General features: G+C 37.3%; 4 protein-coding genes across 5 annotated transcripts; 2 read left to right on the top strand and 2 right to left on the bottom strand.

Annotated features, from left to right (window-relative positions):
- The first annotated feature begins 374 nt into the window (after positions 1–374).
- Positions 375–1,072, top strand: LOC135679529 (uncharacterized). The gene is made up of 2 exons (XM_065193391.1): positions 375–645; positions 729–1,072. The coding sequence occupies exons 1-2, from the start codon at positions 508–510 to the stop codon at positions 870–872; spliced, it is 282 nt and encodes a 93-aa protein (XP_065049463.1). The 5' UTR covers positions 375–507; the 3' UTR covers positions 873–1,072.
- Positions 1,073–1,907: 835 nt separating this feature from the next.
- On the bottom strand, positions 1,908–7,827 carry LOC135679528 (aspartate aminotransferase, cytoplasmic-like). Of its 2 annotated transcripts, XM_065193389.1 has the most exons (12): positions 7,555–7,827; positions 7,194–7,265; positions 7,047–7,108; positions 6,319–6,402; positions 4,830–4,929; positions 4,621–4,741; positions 4,306–4,469; positions 3,925–4,062; positions 3,110–3,231; positions 2,835–2,929; positions 2,339–2,459; positions 1,908–2,221 (listed from the first exon to the last, which is right to left on the bottom strand). In XM_065193389.1, exons 1-12 carry the CDS (start codon positions 7,768–7,770, stop codon positions 2,137–2,139), a joined length of 1,380 nt encoding a protein of 459 aa, XP_065049461.1. In that variant the 5' UTR covers positions 7,771–7,827; the 3' UTR covers positions 1,908–2,136. The 2 variants fall into 2 exon arrangements, 1 of the variants encoding a protein (XP_065049461.1); XR_010515282.1 differs by lacking the exon at positions 2,835–2,929.
- Positions 7,828–8,847: 1,020 nt separating this feature from the next.
- LOC135679527 (proline iminopeptidase-like) lies at positions 8,848–17,370 on the top strand. Its single transcript, XM_065193388.1, has 11 exons — positions 8,848–9,103; positions 10,076–10,275; positions 10,707–10,805; positions 10,892–11,002; positions 11,079–11,141; positions 11,218–11,311; positions 12,769–12,866; positions 14,199–14,300; positions 15,020–15,133; positions 16,036–16,110; positions 17,057–17,370. Exons 1-11 carry the CDS (start codon positions 8,974–8,976, stop codon positions 17,159–17,161), a joined length of 1,191 nt encoding a protein of 396 aa, XP_065049460.1. The 5' UTR covers positions 8,848–8,973; the 3' UTR covers positions 17,162–17,370.
- Positions 17,371–18,766: 1,396 nt separating this feature from the next.
- LOC103992795 (probable beta-1,4-xylosyltransferase IRX9L) lies at positions 18,767–21,737 on the bottom strand. The gene is made up of 3 exons (XM_018828500.2): positions 20,147–21,737; positions 19,286–19,532; positions 18,767–19,039 (listed from the first exon to the last, which is right to left on the bottom strand). The coding sequence occupies exons 1-3, from the start codon at positions 20,998–21,000 to the stop codon at positions 18,869–18,871; spliced, it is 1,272 nt and encodes a 423-aa protein (XP_018684045.2). The 5' UTR covers positions 21,001–21,737; the 3' UTR covers positions 18,767–18,868.
- Between the last annotated feature and the right edge of the window lie 165 nt (positions 21,738–21,902).

The raw sequence follows: 21,902 nt of genomic DNA, 5'->3' as shown, positions 1-21,902 counted from the left end.
GCAATATTTGCCTGCTCATACCATAAGATTATTTCCTGTGGGGTTTCACATATTAGTGTCTGGCTCACAGAAGGGAAAGTAAAAATGCAAAAAGAATGCCAAATGATACATCAAGCCATCGTCTTTGTTTGCTCCCCAGTCTTAGCCATGTCCACATTAACCCTTCTCAGACTCTCTTCATTCGTCCGTCCATCTAAAAAGCTTTGTGGGTGTGCCGTTTCTAACTTGGCTTCAGCAAGGCAACAAAACGAGGAGAAGAATATCTCCAACATGGCAGAAAGAGACTCCGTTTGATATTTGTTTCTTCCACGTAAAGTGCATCCTATACATAGATATGTGTGTGTGCACGGCCATTAATCTCTGCCTCACTCCCTTTATCCGAAAGGTGTCTGGTAGCATTCATTGCTTGGCACATCACTCACTGTTCGCGAATTCTGTGAGAGAAGGTCGAGTTCGTGCCAGTTTTGGGGTGTCCTAAGCACAGGCTCTTAACGCTTCACGGTCAGTATGTTGGAAGGGAAGGCGACGATCCAAGAAACGGACATGCCATTGGAGATGCAGATGCAGGCGATGTCGTCGGCCTCCGAAGCCCTCGACCTCTTCGACGCCTTGGATTGCAGGAACATAGCCGGCCACATCAAGAAGGTACCATACCATCATCGCCTCCACCTTCGATCTCCGTTCTCGTGCTCCCTCTGTCTTGTTCATCTCCGTTCTCGTGGTCTCAGGAATTTGACGTGGTATATGGGCCCGGTTGGCAGTGCGTCGTCGGTTCCAGCTTCGGCTGCTTCTTTACACACTCGCTAGGGACCTTCATCTACTTTCATTTGGAGACTCTCCAGTTCTTGATCTTTAAAGGAGCCTCTGCATAGTTTCACCATTCCATTAAATCAGGAATTATGTGATGTTTTCTTTTCTTTTCTTGGCCTCTTATATATATATATATATATATATATAGTTTTATGTGTTGTTTTCCTTATTCTTTTTCTTTGCCTCTTATTTATATGTATTGACTTATATAGTGATAAGTTCTAAAAGGATTTTATATATATTCAAGGTTGATTTTATATTATTTTCTGTATTTGCCAAATGTAGCATTCGGATTTCTAAACTTTTGAAAACTATATTAGGTTCCATAGTTTTGAAATTATTATAATTTACTCTTGAAAAGAAGTGAGGTATTTCTTTGTAAAATTATACTACGTGACAATTCCATGAAGATCTCTTTGTTAGTCAGGAGAAGAATCAATACAAATCCATTTTTTTGAGAAACGTATCCAAAGAATTTGATTTGGTTCACGACGATAGCCAATATCTCGGATCCAATGTCGGAGATCACGACAGAGTTCAAGCTGGGTAGGATCTACACATCCCACCATCATAAAATCATGATGAGATAGGGGGCACGACGGTGGTGCACTGTATGCACGTGGTGGCAACATGGGTTACAATGTCGGAGATCATGACAGAGTTCGAGGCGACGGAGGGGACATCGAAAGTGAATAGCCCATATGTACTTTGAATATAATTTTTAAAAATTGAAGGATCAAGTATAACTTTTAAGAGTTTGGAGACCCAATACTTCAAGAGGCAAAAGTATATATTCACTAACTGGGCCAAGTATATATTGACCATCTTTTTCTTTTGTCTGCACTGAAAAAAGAGCACAACTAGATCAGTTGACTACAATCTTAAGATTGATTAAGAGGACGGGGAGAATGGAAGGTTAAATGAATTGTGATCAGAGAGGACTTATACAAGATTAAGATAACACAACAATCTCCATTAGGAACTGATTCTGATATGATGGACCATGGTCTAATGCAGCTCACAGATAACCAACATGTAATCGATTTACAACTGGTTGAACTGATAGTAGATCAGAGTAATTGTGGCAATCTGAAGCATCACAAACATCCACGCTCCATAAAATTCCATTAGTCTTACAGGCAGAACTCATAAAATTATTACTGCCAGAAACAGCAAGCATAAATCTGGAGATATTGTTTCCACATCTTATTGCACATTTTATTACGGAATTAGGAACGGAAGATGACAAAATTGGCCAACCCTAACAGATGGATACATGCAAAAGATGCTTGAAGAAGGCAAAATCTATACCAGGGTCTCCATTTGTCACTTGATGCGAGCAACTGCTGCATGAATGGCATCAGCAAGATGGGGGACAGTTTTGGAGCTCAAACCAGCCATGCTGATCCTCCTGCAACAAGCATTTGCTTCTCAGAACCACTATTGATAGATATACACATACTCGTATTTAGACAACTTGAACTAGGTAAGTGGGATTTGAGGCAAGAGAAAGACTAAAGAAGATTACCCATCAGAAGTCATGTAAATATGATACTCTTTGGTCATGAAGGTCACTTGCTCTCTATTAAGCCCTGTGAAAGTAAACATTCCAATCTGTTTGATGATGTGACTCCAGTCACCAGGCGTCCCTGCATGACCATAGAAGAAGCCTCTTAATTCCTTGGCTAATATAATCTACATTTACCATTTGAGCAGCTAAAAAACATAAATATCATTTTCCTCAAAAAAAGACCATAAATGTTGTCATTATAACCTCATATAGTTGAATTTAGTAAATATAGCACATGCAGAGCCACCAAGTAGTTGGCGGCAACCAAAGACTACATACTATCAGTGTATGCGAGTGCTGATAGCTAAATGAAACTATATGAGCTCTGTAATAGCTGGTGGTGAGAGACCTCAGGTTAATGATCTGTTACTGTATATCATAAGTAGGTAAAATGATACATGATTAAACAGAGAAAAAAGATTAATCTTAGACCAACATTGGCAAATTCACATACTTCTAGTACGTAAAGCATCAAAGAGCTGTTGGCGCATCCTGATTATTCGATCAGCCATAGCTTTCAACTCAATAGTCCATTCGTGGTACATTTCTCTAAGCAGATTAAGTTGAAATACCAGTTAGCAAGTATGCCCAATGAGAAAATAGAAAAAGAGGAAGGAACATGTTTTGAAACATGAAAAACATAGCATAATGCAACAGATCAAGTTCTGTAATAACTGCATCCTAATTTTACGGGCCAACATTATTAACATACTAAGCATAATGCAATACCTGTCTTTTAGAATAGTAGCCACAATAGAAGCACCATGTATAGGAGGATTAGAGTACATAGGCCTAATCACAAGCTTCAGCTGACTTTCCACCCTAACTGCCACATCCGCACTCTTGCAGACCTACAAGGTTGAAGTGACAGTCAAGGGAACAAAATTAGGAGAGGACAAAAACCGAAAACTATTAAGTACTTAAATAAGTGAATAGCATTGATGGCACATATCAGTAGCTGAGTATGACTAAAATAGATTTAAGCTACTCATCAATTGAGTTTAATGAGGCTCTAGATATTTAGCTATAATGACAATTTTCAGTAACAAAAACAATCTATGACCAGTCAAAAATATAAACAGGTGAACTCTATATATTAAACAATTTACTATTGTCATTAATAACATTTTTTGGACTTATGGACCTTGTATGTTGTGCAATCCATTGTCAGAAGCGAGCATTCAAAATCGTGTCATATGTAGGCTTACTCAAATTTTAATGTATCTTGAATGATCATAATAAACCTGAAACATTACTCTTTGGATGAAGATGATTTAATTCTTAGCACCTGCGAATCGTTCACTATGGTCACAAAAACATATTTGTATAGTATTTACAACACTTGTAACATAGATTTTCAATGACAATATTGGGCCTGATTTGCAATTAATTAAGAACTTGATTCTGTGTATGAGAGTCTTGATCTCATTGACTAAGAAGAAAATTGTTTCATCACATAAGATTGCCAAGACTACAGGGCAACTTACTCAAAAGATTAGCTAATAAGGATAGAAGAAATTCTCAAGATAATAGAAGTCTCTTACAATGCTTAGTGCACCAACACGCTCCCCATAGAGGCCCATGTTCTTGGCATAGCTTTGAGCAGTGAGGCATTCACCACCATCAGCAACAAACATCCTAATTGATTGTGCATCAGCCTCTAGGTTTCCACTTGCAAATCCCTAGAACATTTACTCTTAAAAGGTACATAATACATTCAGATGTAGGACAACACACACAAGCACACTGAAGCAAAATGATTAACTACAAGAATTTATAAAATAATTCATGTCTAACTATGTGGATCAATACATATAATGGTCATTTTTCATACATAACTGGTTTAGATTGCCTTGGAAAGGAAGCATGACAAGAAGCATACATTCTATGTGATAAATTTTAAGTTGCAGCAAAGCAAATGTTACCTGATACGCACTGTCAAAGAAAGGTAGCAAGCCCTTTGATCTAATCAGCAATCGAATCTGCTCCCACTGATCAAGAGTTGGATCCACACCAGTAGGATTATGTGCACATGCATGAAGAAGCACGATGGCTCCACGGGGAGCCATATTTAGATCTTCTAGCAAACCTACACCACAAAAAATTTTCCCAAGCAACAGAAAAGAATAGTTAAGAACTACATGGTCAATATTAACAATAAGACCTAAACAAGTAAAAAATATTAAGCAATTAAAAGTATAATTGAATTTGGCATATGGCAGAAGTGATATGATCCCCACCTTGAAAGTTCAGTCCTCTTGTTGTCGGATCATAATAGCGGTAAGTCTTGACAGATAGGCCAGCTAATGTAAAAACTTTTGGATGGTTTCCCCATGTCGGCTGTGGAATGTAAATTGTATGCTGGGGAACGAGCAACAACTTAAAACTCAAAACTAGTCGCTTAGATTACCATAACATATAAAACATGAACTAAGATATGACACCATACTTCATGGTGATGCCTTGCCAGAAACTCGCCTCCAACCCTCAGCGAGCCAGTACCAGACAAACATTGGACGGTGGCCACCCTATTTTCCTGAATGGCAGGACTGTCAAAAAGAAAGAATAATATATAGGCATTAGCAAAATAAGTGAAACTTTAACAGTTCTGGGGTTTATCCACAATGGAACATTGGAACCATCTTAATTTTGCTAACATATAGATTATTGACTATTTCAATAACCAACATGATGATAACCACACAGTTTTAAGTTTTTGTCGATGCTGTATCTCCATAATTGCCCTCATAGTTCAATCATCACAACCTTTATCACGTGGAAATATGCATGGACAACAACAAAATACTACTGATATAAATGGTTCAAGTACAATTCTCTGCTAATACTAGATGCACTTTGGTCATGTTCAACCAATCACACTTTATGTATATATTTTTAATCAAAAGTGACTTCATCACAATGTGTCTCAAACCATGATGAACTGACATGTTAGCAATGGCATACATGGTAGCAAACAAAACACTAAGGCAAGCATCTTCGTCACTGACATAAATATTATGAAGCTACAGAAAATGGCTGCTTCAAAATGCATAACTACACATATTGGATGCCTCTTTCGAATATTCAACTTCTGAGTGATAACTAACAGAATATGGACATAATAATATTAAGTACATATTCAATTATATTTATAGTTAATATAAATGGAAAAAATCAGAGGTATCTCATTGATAGATACTGAAGTTTTTGATGATTATAAAGGCAAATAATCAATTATATTTAGAAGTTACTGTATCTGGTGTTGAGATTCAGTTTATGCTCAATAGACTTAACTGATGACTTCATCTTAAGTTCTATCCATTATCTTGTAAAATAACAAGTTCTTCTCTATCACATACTTGATAACTTTTTAAATTTGAACACTACATATTTGATATCCTAAGAAAACTGAAAGGTACATAGTATATTTAACTTTCTTTTTGTCATAATCATTTATTTCAAAAATTTTGTTGTACAGATGAGAAAATTCCAAGTTCTATCCTTATCGATGTCACTATCCATGTTTCTTAGAGTAGCTATTTGTATCTGAAAGGCTAGATTTTCAAATCATCAAATCATGGCTACCAGCAGAGAGAGCAGCTCCAATATTTCTGCAAGAATATTGCTCTTGATACCTTAGGAGTGCACCCTTTTCCCCTGCCGTTATTTCCACAGAACAAAATATCATCTGAAAGCACTAAAAGTGCTTTATGTATTGTCCCTAAAGGTTTAGCACTTTGTAGAAGTGATAAAACAACAATCATGTGGAGCTTCCTTCAAGAAATAAAGATGCTTTTATATTATCAGGATGGTGATCTGATATGCAAATCACCCACATCATCAACCAAAAAGCAGAATAAATAAAGATCTAAACAATAGAACATAATCGTCACAATATTGTTACAGTGATAATAAAAAAATTGATAACAGATATACACCTTTCAGCTCCAAAGATTAGTTTAGCACTCAGTTTGTTGAAATCTGCCAATCCAGTAATAGGGAGGTACTCCTTCACACGAGATCTGAAAAGTAGAAAGTAGAAAAGTCATATAAAGATGCAGCACATCTAGTAATTCTGAAGCATGTAGCGAGTATCAAGTAGAAAAGTAAAAAAATATGCAAACAACTTGCAGTTCCGAAACATCTAGTTTCTTATTTCTGGGACAGGATGACAAGTGCATTAAAAGAAATGCCGAGTAGACATGCTATGGAAGACCAATGAACCTTAGAACAACAGGCAAAGGTCGATTTAGATAATCACCTAGGTGGATTTATAAAAATGGTACATACTAAAACCGCAATGAAATTAATCATAAACGTAGTAGACCAGAACAACAATTTATAACAATCTTTGTTAAGCCAGTGAAAAGAACTTACCATCTCAGCAGTAAGAGAAGTCGGTTTAATGACAAAACAATTATAAAAGCACCAACCAGGAAAAAGCTGAAGGGAAGCTAGGCCCAGGTTGTGTGCCAGGCAAGGCAGGATCTTGAAAACAGTTGGAGAGGCTCTCCAATCTAGCAGAATTATTCCCTTGCTACAACCATGCAAATTCTAGATGTATGCAGCTACTCCTAACTGACACACACATGCCCTATACATATTATATTTTCAGCAGATTTACAATCTAACAGTTAAGCACAATATTAAGTTTAAGTAATCATACGGATCATTCACTAGCAGTTGCTCTGCTCGCCTCACCACATTTAGTACAAGGGGCTTTCCATCCTGATACAGCAGAAACACTAATTTAAGACAATACCGATCAACAAGGCAACGAGAAGAACAGATCAAACAGTTCCATCAATTGTACCTCGGTTCGATAGGCCCCAACTCCCAGATTCACCTTTACGGGACTCGGATCCTTGTTGTATGCAACTGTCACCTATTCATCCACTCCCAAATTAAATACCGAAAACTACATGATGATCGGTTAACCAAAAATAATCTGAAAACCACCAAAGTCTCCAAAATTCATCAACAAAGAAGTCAAACGAAAGAGAAGCATAACTATATCGTTACATCAACCGATACGAAACCTACAAACAATGAAATGTCGATTACAACATCTAAAACCAAAACAAACCGATCCGAAAGCGTCCGATCCCAAATAGAATCACGAACCAATCAAATCCTTCCGATCACCAATATACAAGAGGGAAAGAGCGAAATACCCCAAGGATCGGGTCCTCCGGCGCCTGGACGACGTTGGCGAAGACCGATCCGCAGTAGGATCCGGCGGTCAGCGAGGGGGTGACGATCTCGCTAGCGTTGTGGGACGCCATGAGAGAGGATGAAGCAGGCGAGTAGTCGACGCCCAGGTGCCTTGCGAGTGTACCTAATCTCCGGCCCGGGGAGCCAAGCTCCGCGCGCATGTTAGCGTCCCCCATTCCTTCGCAGCGTTACAGTGCGCCTACTCCGCGCGTCACGCAACTCCGCGAGCGGCGCCCGTGAATTTATATACAGCGGGGCGCCAGAGGGGGCGGTTCCGACGCGACGCTGGTAGGACGAATTACCACACTTCCGCGCCGAGGGAACGACGCGTGGCGGCGTAAAATCTCGAGCCCGATGGTTGAAGAAGGCACGTCAACCAGGGAGGACAAGACAGTAGAACTGGGGGCGCATCTTATTGCACGGATCGAACTGGGCCTTGTCATTGGAGAAACGATAAGACCGGCGCACATTATATATATATATATATATATATATATATATATATATATATAATGAATCATATTAATATATTGACATATGATATATATTGAGAAATTAATATAGACAATTCATGTTATTTTTTATTGGATCGATATCTATCATCCGGGTTAGCGACTCGTCGTCGGGATGCCGGTCAACGATTCTAATGTCGGAATGCTCGTGACTCGAAGGTGATCACTTTCCTGCAAGGATTGTCTTCGTTGGGGTGATTACCGACTTTGACCTCTTTGACGAGCAAGTAAGTGGTGGGTCGATTTGTTTATGCCTCCCCCGAGACGAATATTGGTCATGGGCTTTTGTACTACTGTACGAGAGTCGATTAAATTTGATGTGACGATCAATCCTCGAAAGGTGAGATGATACCTTTGTGTAGTCACCATCCGTGGACGTACCAATCGATTCGACGCGTGAGGGTGCTCCTCTTGCTGACTTGATTATAGCGTGGCATGACATCGATCGTGACGTAGTCTGGATCCAAAATATACCTTATCATTATATTATAAACATAATATTTTTATAAGATATATATATATAATAATATATTATAGTATTTTTTGATATTATTAAAAATATTACAATTGAATCGATAAATCTTATGAATAAATATTATTAAAAATATTAAAAATAGGTGGCTTACTGTCTAAGTCACGATTTTTCGAGTATTAAGTAAAAAAAAAAGTAAGGCTGCTATAAAATTTTTGAAATGTGAGATATTTATCCAAAAATAAAAGACAATGGAGCAACCTTTTCCGAGAATTCGCCCCGTAGAGGATAGAGAGAGACTTGTGCGCGTTATTGGTTTCCGTTTACTCCAACCCAAAAGCCTGGCTGGCAGCAGATTCCTCGTCTAACAAAATCCTATCGTCAGTCCGGGCTTGATGTTTACGACCCTTCCAATTCCATTCTCCGGTTCCATCACTAGATTCCTCGCCACCAACTCACGTTCCTTCGTTCCTCCCCTCCCTCCTCGTCTCCACCTTCCCCTTCGCGGTAACCACCGGCCATCAGGTACGCCGTCCCCTTTGTTCTTCTTTCGGAGATCTATACTTGCCCGATCTAGCAGGAACCCTCTCGATCGCGTCGTCTAACGCTAGATTCCTTAGTCTAGGGTGGGTTTTGTGTTATTCTCGTACGATGTTGGGTTGTGCGACGACATAAAGGGATCGAGTGAAGGGCGTGATTCTCGATCGATTCATCTATCGTCTTGGGAAGAAGAGGAAGTAGTTGTCAGATGTATTATCTGAGGATGCTTCTCGGAAGAACAAAGATGGTTCACCTGGCAGTAACGCACTTGAATTTGAGGGACAACAAAGTGGAAATTCTTAGGAGAACTAGGGTTGCGTTTTATTATCTCTTGTCATGAAAAGTATTTTCAACAATGATGATTATGTGTTCATTTTGGAGATGAAGTGGAAGATGACGTTATTAACGATTTGATCTCTTTTTTTATTTTTGGATAATAAAGTGGAAATTATGTCTTACTGTATTCTTTAATGGAGTTTTCTTCACATATCGTTGCCATGATCTTGTGTAGTCTTTTCAGTTCAATAAGTTAACAGTTGTGAACTTGAATTAAAAAACGTGGAAACAAAAGAAAAAAACCAAAGAGAGCACAAGTAATTTATTCTTATGCAGAATTTCTTCTGTTTCCTGTTCGGTTTTCACCCTCGGAAGCAACGATTTTATCTTACTGAATGAGGCATCAATGAACTACTAGTTCTCAACTTCTGTAGTGTTAAGTGATCAACATTTTGCATATCCATTTTGTTGTACTTAACTGTTCTTGACTTTTTTAATTGCATGTCATGAATATTGATATGTGAAGTAGCTAAAGTATAAAACTTGGTGGTATACAAATTGTGCATCCAATTATTTGTTTCCAAATGTTCAAACTCATTATATGAATAAGCGGCCATTATATAAGTAAGCATCAAACTGCCTTCTTCTCATGATCTATGGAACATTGATGATGGAATGCAGGAACTTACAGGTCGCTTAGTTGTGCTGAAAATAATTCTTCTTCTACTCTTCAACAATATTCATATATGGAATCTTTGAAAGAATCACAGGAGTATAATAGTAACCTTTACCCTCATATAGAACCATATAGTTCAGGGTTCTTGAAGGTCTCAGATATTCATACATTGTACTGGGAGCAGTCAGGAAATCCAAATGGGCATGTAAGTTCCTATCTCTGCAATTATTTTTCATATGTAACTAGTGAAATGCAGTCATGACCCATGCACTGTGCCACCTTTTTTAATGAATGAAATTCAGTCAATAGCACTTATCATTATCATCATGTGAATTTGATAATCATGCTAGACAAGTAGTCATTTATAGGTATTATGAGAGATTTGCTGTTTCCCCTTTCGATGTTCAAAGAGAATGCTTTTGGAACATGTGCTTATGGTGAACTCTAGGTGACTCTTATTTTGCTGTGCGATTTTTCTTTTTGCTACACGTATCTTTAGGCAAGAGTGGATTTATTTCAGATTTATTGACTTCACAGCTATTAGTAGAAATTATATGAAGTTCAAAGAACAAAGCTACTCCTGCAAACCCATGATATCTTTTTAATATTCTTAACCCTTTTCATAATTTTTCACAGCCTGTCATATTTCTTCATGGGGGACCAGGTGCTGGAACATCAGCCAGCAATAGACGTTTCTTTGACCCGGAATTTTATAGGATCATTTTGTTTGACCAGGTGTAATTTCTCATATAATAGTTTTGGCATCTTTTAACTATACATTTTCAGAAGTTCATTTATTCTTGAACTACATTACTTTTCAGCGAGGTGCAGGCAAAAGTACACCTCATGCCTGCTTAGAGGAGAACACAACATGGGATTTGGTTGATGACATTGAGAAACTAAGGGAACATCTAGAGATACCAGAATGGCAGGTGAAGTTTTTAGTTGAGTTTCCTTTTTAGTTATTGTGGTATAACACTTCAACCTTTCTTTTTGATCTGAGTTCAGGTTTTTGGTGGGTCATGGGGAAGCACATTGGCCCTTGCATACAGTCAATCTCATCCTGACAAGGTGGATTATTGAATAATTGTTATCTTGGAAGAGTTCTTTGCCTACACATGCTGACATTCTGTCTTTGGTGGCTAAGGTTACCGGTATCATTCTTAGAGGCATCTTTTTACTAAGGAAGAAGGAGCTTGATTGGTTTTATGAAGGTGGTGCAGCTGCCATATTCCCAGATGGTATGATGATTCACTTTATATATATATATATATATATATATATATATGTATGTATGTATGTATATTATTGTTTGACTACTCCTGAGCTATCAGAAATATTTTTTTCACTGGAAAATTTGAATTAATTGTATTTTAATTTTTAACATCGTGAGTTCATGACACTGTTGTTGCTAATCTTTTTCTATAGTTTTCCAACTGTTTTCTTTTATTATACCTTATATTAAAATTTTCAATCAACATGCCCCCTGACTTCGCGACCTCTCCTGAACCAAAAAGAATAAATTGCTGATAATGATTCTAAGGGATTGAACTTCTTGCTACTATATTGATAGTGTAACATCTCCCTTGTTTTCTACTATAACACCCTATGACGCTTAAGTTGTTTTTATGGATGTAGGGCTGTTACTCATATGCAATAACCCTCTTTCGATCTTTGATTATCTTTGATAAATATCTAGGAATTTTTGTCGAATGAGATGCTTACCTGATCAGATAGTTCAACTATTCAGATGTTTGATATGGCAAAATGTTACCTACATTTTTTTTGCATCTCATGAAATTTACTACCATAGAAATCTTTGATGCCTGTGTTTGCACCTCTCTGACAAATGTCTTTGAAAGTAGGCCTTCCTTAGGACAAGTAACTTAACTTTAGACTATTTCTTGACTTTAATATTTGTGTGCCAAGTAATGAGCTGAAAAGCACAATCACATTGGCATTTGTCAGTCAATGTGGAGTTAACTCACTTGAAATGATCTAGCTTGAGCCTGATACCATGCAATCTGGATATGCCTGACAAAAAATTCTTTGGCCCCTGATAAATTCTGGCTTGACATTTGCTCATTTTCACCGTGTGCACTGCTTGCCTTATCTTGCTGTATGGGTTGTAGATTATTTGTTGCATAACAAAGGCCAGTCCAATGGTTACAAGGTTCTAGCCCAATTGCTGTATGGACACTGTTTTGGTTGAAGCTGGATTTTAATCCGAGAATGTCAACAAACTGAACTCACTGAATTTCAAAGCTTGTGTCTATTATTCACATCCAGCCAGGTGAAGTCAGATTAGATGAGAAACTGATCCAATCTATATCTTGCAAGTCCTCCTCTATACCTACAAATTCAATTGTAGGAGAGATGTATCAGTAATTTTCCAGTGATTCAACGCTAATTAAAGCCCAAGAGAGTTACATACCTGCTATCGAAGTGTAACATTGTGGTTTTATGTTTGAGCTTGGGCTTCCATGGTGCATCACTTTATCACTTATTACGATGGAAACATCTGGGAATTGCTTCAAGCCTTCTGCATTCTTCACTAAGAATACAATTTTATTTCAGAAATAGCTTTTGTCTAGTCAGCATCATTAACAGGAACCTGAAGCTTCATAATTGTTGATCTACAAGCATATATTACTGCATTGCATGAAATCATGCTGATATTGTGCATCTGGATTTTCAGCATGGGAGCCATTTAGGGATTTCATCCCAGAAAATGAAAGGGACAATTTCATTATTGCGTATAACAAGAGGCTGAACTCTGATGACATTGATGTACAGGTAGAGTTTTTTTATTTTAGTAGCTTTCAGCACCACTATCTGCTCATTTGATCTGTTACTGTTGTTTTTATGACTTCTTGCGTGCCCATGATTTGTGGCAGATAATTTTTCTTTTTTGGGTTGTGCTTTAATAATTGCAGACAAGTGTATGAGCCTATTTTTAATATCAGGGGGTTGCTTATGTCTGCACATGTATCTTGTGATTATTGAATACATGAAACTAATAAAATTTATGCAGATTAACTTAGAATAAAAGTCACAAAACTATGTAATTTGACATGGTTATCAATGAAATTTTTGAAGCATATTTGCATATATGATATAGGTATATATTTTACATCATGATCCTTTTGTGAACCAATTGATGGGGAACACAGGTGTGCAATTTGTATCTGACATACATACCAACTAGGTTTCTGCTGGAGTTTTTCAACCTCATCTAAACTGGTCAGGCTGTAGTCCAACTGTCTCTAGCCTCTGATTCAAGTTACTCAAGTTGCAACCTTAGGTAAAAAGTCTACATTCAAATCTTACTTTCAAATCAAAAGACATTATAAAATATAAATACTTAATATTTTAATATTTGTAAAACTGAAATGGTTCATCTAATTAAATTATGATGATCAAGACAACTAGTTAGTAGTAGGCTGGAAACATGGACTACACTATTCCGAGGGCTTGGCAGTGGGCAGGAGCCACAGACGATATATGCTAGAACTGACACTTGACTTTTGCTATTCTGATCTTACAACTAACTGAAAATTGAGCGGTGAACTAGTGGATAACCTTGCATGTTATGTGAAATAAGCTGTAGTTGACTGATACCAGCGGTTACAACTTATGAGTTTAAAAGCAGGGAGGTGCAGTATCTGATTTACGGCTTTGTTGTTGTTGCAGGACCTGATTTAGCATCTTCCTGTTAATCTACACAAAGCACAACATAAATATATCTGTTTTTTGACCAACAAAATTTTTCTGACAGCAAATGATTAAATCTTTTTCTGGAAGACTTGATGATTCAGTGAATGTATACAGGTTTTTGATACTCATGATCTTCCAGTTGGCCTTTTAGATCTCAATAAATAAATTGATCCTTTATAAGACATTTCTAGATACTTCTATCTTGAAATTTCTTTGAAGTCTCTTGAGCATGCTTAATTATATTTGCAATTTGAGCCACATAGTTGTAAATAAATGATTCTCTGCTTTTGATCCTGCATATTTGCTATAATCTCTATTCATATGGGAAGAGGTGATGTGCTTGACTCTGTAACTGTTGGTTATGTGTATTATATGCTTGTCACATGGACCGGTTGATGTGTTTCTTTTCAGAATAGCGCTGCCAAAATTTGGACTACATGGGAATTGATGACTGCCCATCTTATGCAAAATGAAGAGAATATCAAAAGAGGCGAAGACGATAATTTTTCATTGGCAAGTCCTGTCTTTATTTCTTACTACACTTCTTAAATTAATCACTACTACATGGTTATCATGTCTAATATAGTATTGTGTACCAGCATGTTTCTTCTGGCATAAATCGATCTAAACTTCTAAATCATTGGAAATTTAGTTCAGTCTTGGTACTTAGACCAAATATTGTGGTCTGTTGAGGTTCATACAATCTATTCATAGCTTGATCGCCAATTTATCAGAAAGGTTTAAGATCTATGTAATAGTGCACAGAATGACCTTTTAATTGAATTGATCAACAATTAAAGTGTTCCACGGGAAAGCCTTTTACTTGTTTTATCACGTCAGAGAAATCCAATCATAGTGAAGCCAAGCCACCATGATGTGCTTGTAAACACCTAAATTTTTCTCTTTTTTTTTTCTCTAGCAGATATCTGCTAAGCAAACAATAAATTAGTTTTTTTTTTAATATTCTTTGACCTATTCTTGGTCCAATGAATTATTGTGCTGATGCAGTTTCTTGCTTGCTGATGATCCTTGTATAATGTAATAACAGATAGGTCATACGCCAAGTTTTGAGCCACACTGAAAATTTTGTATCTCTGTAGAGTTTGATTGAGCATTGGTTATCAACATGTATTATTTAGTTTGCACAAGTTTCCATAACTGTTCTTTTAGTACCAACACTTTTGTCAGTTTGACATGAAGGGATATATTTTTCTTTTTTCTGTTTTCTGCAGGCATTTGCACGAATTGAGAACCACTACTTTATAAACAAGGGATTTTTGCCCTCTAGTTCACAATTATTAGATAACGTGGATAAGATCCGGCATATAAAGACAGTCATTGTACAGGTATGTTGCTGCCTCTTTAACCAGCTAAAATGAGGAAGCACACTAACCTCTATTGGCCGCATACACTATTGTTAGATTGTGTTACAATTTATGAGTTTAAAGAAGTTATTGCTCATTTGCCTTGAAAAGAAAAGTCGGTCCTCATTGGTAGTTGCATATTTATCTTGTTAATTAACCTCTATGTTTGAAAACTATTGGATTTACAAATTTTTATGTACTTGTTAGGCAGTGTCAGTTTACCATCTCACACTTTTTAAAGTAGAAATTTCAGTTCCAGTGTTCTAATCTTTGTACTTCAAAAGTATTACTTCCTTTAAAGTAAAATGTAATGAAGCACATATTTGAGTTTCCTAAAACTCGCTCATTATTTTTTTGTCAGTTTCAACTTGCATTATTTTTGTGTTATTTTTCTTGTCATAGGTGCTTTGGTGTTGAATGCATGGTGTTTTTGGTTCTCACCTAGGATAAAGTATGTAGTATCCAGAATGCTTTTATCTCGATGTTGTGGTCTACTATCCTCCAGCAGCAAGGGTTTGAGCAGTAGAGCACCGTCGTCAGGCTACATGGAAGGAAGAAATCTATAATCTGAATGGTGGATTTAATTTAAAATCTGGGCCTCAAGTTAACATAAGCTAAACCTTGGGCAGTTTTGTTTATTTAAACTGAATAAAACTTCATAGGGGGGCTCAAACTGGCATATGTTTTGCTATTTATTGGGTTTATAGTGAAACTCCTATAAATTGGTGAATATGCCAGCCAATACAAGTAGGCCATGTTCTGAAATTATATTCCTTCATGTACTAGCCGATAAAATTCATAAGATTGCTATAGCTTTATTTTGCCAGGAGATTTAGTGCTTTGCTGCATTGAGACAAGTTTAATATGTCAATAACTTTGTACAGGGAAGGTATGATGTTTGCTGCCCAATGATGTCAGCTTGGGATCTTCATAAAGCATGGCCTGAAGCAGAATTCAAGGTCAGACAAAACTCTTTTTCAATATTCTTATTGATGATATTCTTTTTCCCTCCAATTTTACAATATAAATTTATGACAAGAATGAGATGGCTTCAGGTTTGAGGATGTAGAGTATTTTAATTATATCAGTTTTTTTATATTCATTGACTTTTTTGAGTTGTTTAAGCATTTTTTTCTGTGTTATGTCTAGTCTTTTCAGTAAATGTTAAGAATATCCTTGTTCATCGGCAAGCTTATGATTCTTCTGGTGTCTTTTTATGATATCATTTTCTACAAGATATACGGCTATAGCATTTGCATGTTAGCTGCGACAACAGAATTAATTGAAAGATGTCTAGATCTGTGGCTTACAAGCGATAACTCAACTCTATGAGATGGTAGAGAATACCGATAGAGTTCATGGTCAAGGAAATCCTGTTGAAGTTTCGGTTGGGAGTTTGATTGTCCATCTATCTGCACCAACTCCTATTAAAATGGTCGTTTTGTGTCCCATAATTGTCTGATTAGTTATTCCTCATGCCTTTCAATAAGTTCCTCATTGCTTTGGCTTCAAAAGCACTTTTATGGAAAAACACCTCTTTCCTACTCATGCTTATGTACCCCTCCCTCTCTGTTTGGGTAATTCAACTCATGCTGCTCTGCTGCAAGTACAGTGACATTCGACCCCATGCCTTGTTTAGGTTTGAAACTCGGCATAAATTGGACATAAACTAGCTCTTTCATATGTGCACTGCATAAATTTGACATAAGTTTTAGCAAAAGCTGAAATTTCAGATCAAATCCCTCTAGCATCTTTATAACTAGTTTGTACTGTTAATGGCCTCTTTGTTTTTTACTCCGTTATTTGATGATGATACAGTAATGCTTACACCCCTTGGTCTTGAATAAGCATGGACTAAAGATGCTATTGTCTCTCTTTTTGTTTGTTTTCTTTTTGCCAAAACAGATAATTCCAGATGCCGGTCATTCTGCTAATGAACCTGGAATTGCCGCCGCGTTAGTCGCTACAAATGAGAAATTCAAGAGTCTCTTGAGATCAGGTGCAGCTTGAGATTATTAATTCTAAAATTTTTTATTATGGGATCGAACAAAGATGAGTCTTTCCAATTCTATGTATTTGGTAGCACCCATTGTTCTGCTATTTGTTGTTATGTGAATAATAACAACAAATATCATTAACTATGACAGGTGAGCTGTAATGCCATTTGGCCTACAGCTTCTAACATCTTGAGTGCTTGCAGTTGCAATGCTTCTTTCTAAGAGTTAGCATCTTTAGTTTCGTATATTGGTCGTGTCTTTTTCTTCGGTGACCTTTGCTTGATGGGGACAAAGAAGAGACCTGTCTCAAAACCATGCATCTAAAACTAAGAAATCTTCCGAAAAGATAAATGAATAATAATTTATTAAAAGAGAAAAAGGATCACATCTGACGGCTAAAATTCATAGGCGTCGTGATCTCGGGTTCACTTGTATTAGATTATTAATTGAACTTTTCTCTTTTAATTTACACATACGATTCGGTGACGTTTAAATAAGACGTGTACGTCGCAGTTCGTGCTTGGCGACGTTAAACCTCATCTCCACCGTAGGATGGACCCGATTTGGAGATCGGACGGCCCGCAGGTCTGGATATGGTTTATGGAGACTAATCTTGGCTGTTCAATTTGTGTAGGGATGGATTTATCTGAAATAAGAGAGCATGTCGATCGTCCATCTGAGGCCGTCGATCTTACATAGGGGTCATCAGATTCAAATCAAGTTGAACATTACGAAAATAAATGTGTTGAATTTTTATTAAAATATTAAAATATTAATTTGAGTGAATCATTGATTTAAGATGTTTTAAGTTTGTTTGGAAATTTTATATCCATTTACCCTTATAAATCAACCCAATTATCATGAAGATAACTTATGGATTATTATAATATATCTCTGAAGAATAGTAGATTTGGCTCTTCAACTTCTAATCAAATAAATGACATCATTAGGAAAAGAAAATATATAGTTTTATATTTTTATTGTAGCTGCAAGTATTTTTTTCCATGTGGTGTCTTAGGAGGACAAGAAATTTAAAGAACAATAAAACTTCAAAAAAAAAATCTTGTAAATTATGATTTAGTGAAACTGTTTGAAACACTTGTAGCAGAGTAAATGTAGATTACAAGAGAGAATGAAAAAATAAATAATTTCTTTTTTCAAATTTACATGAGATGCGTATAAGAATATTTGTATAGAGAGAACTTACGGTTTGATTTTAATTGATAAAAAAAATTATTTTTCTTTGTGGATGCAAACAAGTAGTGCCAAATCACCTTGCATTCAGTAATTGTTGTTGGTTCTATGAACTGCTCTTTTGGTACTGATCCTGGACTAAAGAATTCATAATTTTACATAATTCAGCATCTCCATGAAAATTAGAGAATTGCTAAGCTGTAAAGTAGCATTGGTGATGACACAATGTTGATACAACCAAGTATGATAAGAAACATCCACATCAAAGAGACCAAGCCTTGTTTCATGGTTGAAGCAATCAAAACTTGGTTATGTCAGCAGAAGCAGCTGCTGCAGCTAAATTTGGATTTCCCAGGATATGAAACAAGTTCTATTCAGTAACCATCTCAGAGAAGTCTAAGCATCCATTTACATGACAAAAATATGAAGCAGAAATGAAGATTTTGATTTAAAGAGAAGATATGAAGCATCCAATAAATAAAGAAAAAGAGTTTTTTTACATTTGATGGGGTGATTCAATCATCTGTCATGCTAGAGGAATGACAACATCTAAGTTCTTCTGCATCAGCCAGCCCTTGGGATATCTCATTTCAGAAGCTTCTACTCGAAGGTGCCAAACCATTATCAAAGAGCAATTATTTGCTAAACCTTCCATTTGGCTTTCATCTTCAAACAGTTCTTCAATGAATGCAGTCTCCTGAAAACATAAATGCACATTGGTCTCTTTCTATGATCATCTATACTTGTGACAAACTAAACAAAGATAAAGAGATGTGGCAAGCGAATGATATCAATTTATCATTTTCCATACAAGTAACTATGACTACAAGCTGTGTGCAGTACTTCTAATGTCAAAGCATAGAGTTTCCTACAGAAGAAAATACACGGAAACTTGTTCCACGAATACATATAATGTCTAGAAAAAAAAAGTTAGTGAACCAACCTCGGAATCTTCCTCTATTAGATCATGTTTTCGTCTAGGTTCAGGATTCAAGCGGAGCCATCTATTGGGTTCCCATAGTACAGTACTGTTAAATGCAAAGGTTGCCATGGTAGTGTGGAGTCTTTGAGATATCTTGCTCAGATTCCTGTGCCATCCAATGACTTGGCTGCCATTGCAAACTGGTCCTTCTATTGAAACTTGCTTGCCGGTACCAGTGACAATGGCAACAGGCCATGTGCCAAATCGCCTGCAGGTCACAAATTAAGGATCACACCATCGATGATATAAACCAGAGGTAGAAGCTACAATGAAAGCTTAGATAATGGAAGATGGTTATGATATTCTGAACAATATTACTAGTCGGCGTGATGATTTTGGATCACTATAACCTTATTTTTCTAAATAATTCTCACTGTATAGGGCTTATTCATAGTCTCTCATCTCTCACTCTGTCTCGGTTTCTGCATGACCGTATATCAGCTTGGCTCTCTGCCTTCTGCATCCAAGCAAATTACCATTGCAAGTAACCAAGTAGTGTGTCTTGTTGTAAAACTGAAATTGTGAACGATCCAACATTTTTTAATGATTTGTTCCTTTCAATAGCAAGAAAAACAAAGCGTTGAACAAGAAACGCATCAACACAAAGAAACAAATTGAATATTTAATCAGAATTGCAAACTTGTGACGGTCATACAAAATGGATATGCTGTCATTCAAATTTGATAATTCTTAAATAGACACAGTATATATATATATATAATATGATCTTGCTGCAGAAAATATTAATTGGTAACTTGAGAAACTCATCATTTCTACTAGCATTAAAGGATGCAGATTTATAAGCAATTTAAGAGCAAGTACCTGATTTGTCTCATTTGATCAAAGAGATGGATGGAATATATCCCATTATCATCTGCAAAGTGTACAATACCATCAAGACGGTGTTCTTCGATGTGAGAAAGAGCTATATTCAGACTAGTATCCTTTATATATGTGACATTCTGTTTGCACACAAGATGTCTGTACATGACCCCAGATCCTCTCAAGATCTTAGCAGTTTCACTAGACCTTGTGAATGTCTCCACGACTAACCAGAGCAGAGGAGGTGGTACATTTCTTAATGTGTGCGCCAGGCGGTTTAGATGAAAGGCTTGAAATGGCCGAACATAAGTTGGAGTAACAATAATTAGAAGCTTGTGAGATTCTAACTCCACACTCAGAGCTGCAGGTAATGCATCCATTGTATCATGTGACTCATTCTTTTTTCTTTCTGCCTTAGCAGTTTTCTGAACCTCCTTTTGCATCATATAGATTTTCCTATGAGTATCTAAAGCTGCTAGATCGTCTTTAAAGGAGAACAATTGATGTCGAGAAGAAAAATTCTTGGAAACATCCACAGACTGAAACGGGGTGAAACCGATGAATATCCCAATCATGAAAAAGATGAAGATATGCAAAAGAACTTTCTTCCAGCGTAACCTCTTTGCCTTGGACCTGTCCACAAACCGAGAAGATGGTCGCAGCAAAAGACCAGCGAAACCATCCTGAATCCTGTTCACCAGTGAATTCAAGAATGACTTTAGCAATCTTCTTGCAGCCAAATAGGTCTCCGAATGAGAAAATTTGGTGAAGGCATCGGCATCTATTGATTCTTCGACTATATGCACAGCTCCACCCCGCCGCGCCTCAGGTACATTTCTTCTGAATGATGCCATTTACAATGTAAACGAAGTAATGTTAACGAATCACCCGATCAAATTGCAACTCCATTGAACAATCAACTTGAGTGTATGAAAAAGCAACGAATAGCAAACCAAAAAGCCTTCTTTTTTCTCGTCAACCAGGACTAATCAGCTTCACTTCGATTCAAGAACTTCCCTTCAAACCAAAACTAAAAGTCGATTACCTTTTGTTCCTTCTTTATTTCTTTTTCAACCCAAAGCAAGAAAAAGCTAACGAAATGGAATCTCTAAAAGAATTCATATGCTCCAATATCTCAGCTTTCAAGGACAAAGACAACCACATCTTCCACATCGAGGACAAAGAGATGAGATTTGCAACAGAAGCTACCGAAACCCATCACTTCAAAGTCGAAAGATATCGGTCAGGGAAAAAAACCCATCGGATCACACCAGGGACGCTCCAAAATGGGAACTTTTCTGCTCGGGCTGAGATCCACCACAATACCACAACAACAAGAAACCACCTCGGAATCCAAAACCCCAGAAGCAAGAGAACGCCACGAAAGAAGGTTCCGGAGATCACCGGATCGGGTTTCGAAGGGAGACGAGATGCTGTGCTTCAATCCTCTTCGAACGCAAGATATCTCGCTACACGACACCCTCCCGGTGGGCTGATGACGGCGTTTCCGCGGGAGTCGAGGCACGGGGCGAGCCAAAGAGAGGAGGTGGAGGCGCGGTCCGCTCCTGCGAAACGACGGCCTCGTCGCGGGACCGAGAGCAGGTATGTGGGGCGGGGAGCGTGACATATCAGGATTGCTCCAATCCACCGTCCGATGGAGATCTGACGGACAATGAAAGCCCCCGCGGGGGATACTGTTGAAGTGGATAAGTTCGTGCAGTTGACCCGACATGGGACGGGTGGGGCTGGGCTGGGC

The sequence above is a fragment of the Musa acuminata genome, chromosome BXJ1-7 (assembly GCF_036884655.1).
Source record: "Musa acuminata AAA Group cultivar baxijiao chromosome BXJ1-7, Cavendish_Baxijiao_AAA, whole genome shotgun sequence".
Lineage (NCBI taxonomy): Eukaryota > Viridiplantae > Streptophyta > Magnoliopsida > Zingiberales > Musaceae > Musa > Musa acuminata.
This window is presented reverse-complemented; position numbering and strand designations above follow the sequence as displayed.

Coding starts and splice junctions, on each gene's coding strand:
- LOC103992795 (XM_018828500.2), bottom strand. CDS start 21,000: ATGGCATCATTCAGAAGAAATGTACCTGAGGCGCGGCGGGGTGGAGCT. Junction 19,533..20,146: donor GATCAAATGAGACAAATCAG/GTACTTGCTCTT, acceptor TGTGACCTGCAG/GCGATTTGGCACATGGCCTG. Junction 19,040..19,285: donor TAATAGAGGAAGATTCCGAG/GTTGGTTCACTA, acceptor TTATGTTTTCAG/GAGACTGCATTCATTGAAGA.
- LOC135679529 (XM_065193391.1), top strand. CDS start 508: ATGTTGGAAGGGAAGGCGACGATCCAAGAAACGGACATGCCATTGGAG. Junction 646..728: donor TAGCCGGCCACATCAAGAAG/GTACCATACCAT, acceptor TCGTGGTCTCAG/GAATTTGACGTGGTATATGG.
- LOC135679528 (XM_065193389.1), bottom strand. CDS start 7,770: ATGGGGGACGCTAACATGCGCGCGGAGCTTGGCTCCCCGGGCCGGAGA. Junction 7,266..7,554: donor CGGAGGACCCGATCCTTGGG/GTATTTCGCTCT, acceptor GTGGATGAATAG/GTGACAGTTGCATACAACAA. Junction 3,232..3,924: donor GTGTTGGTGCACTAAGCATT/GTAAGAGACTTC, acceptor TCAACCTTGTAG/GTCTGCAAGAGTGCGGATGT.
- LOC135679527 (XM_065193388.1), top strand. CDS start 8,974: ATGTTTACGACCCTTCCAATTCCATTCTCCGGTTCCATCACTAGATTC. Junction 11,003..11,078: donor TAGAGATACCAGAATGGCAG/GTGAAGTTTTTA, acceptor ATCTGAGTTCAG/GTTTTTGGTGGGTCATGGGG. Junction 11,312..12,768: donor AGCTGCCATATTCCCAGATG/GTATGATGATTC, acceptor CTGGATTTTCAG/CATGGGAGCCATTTAGGGAT.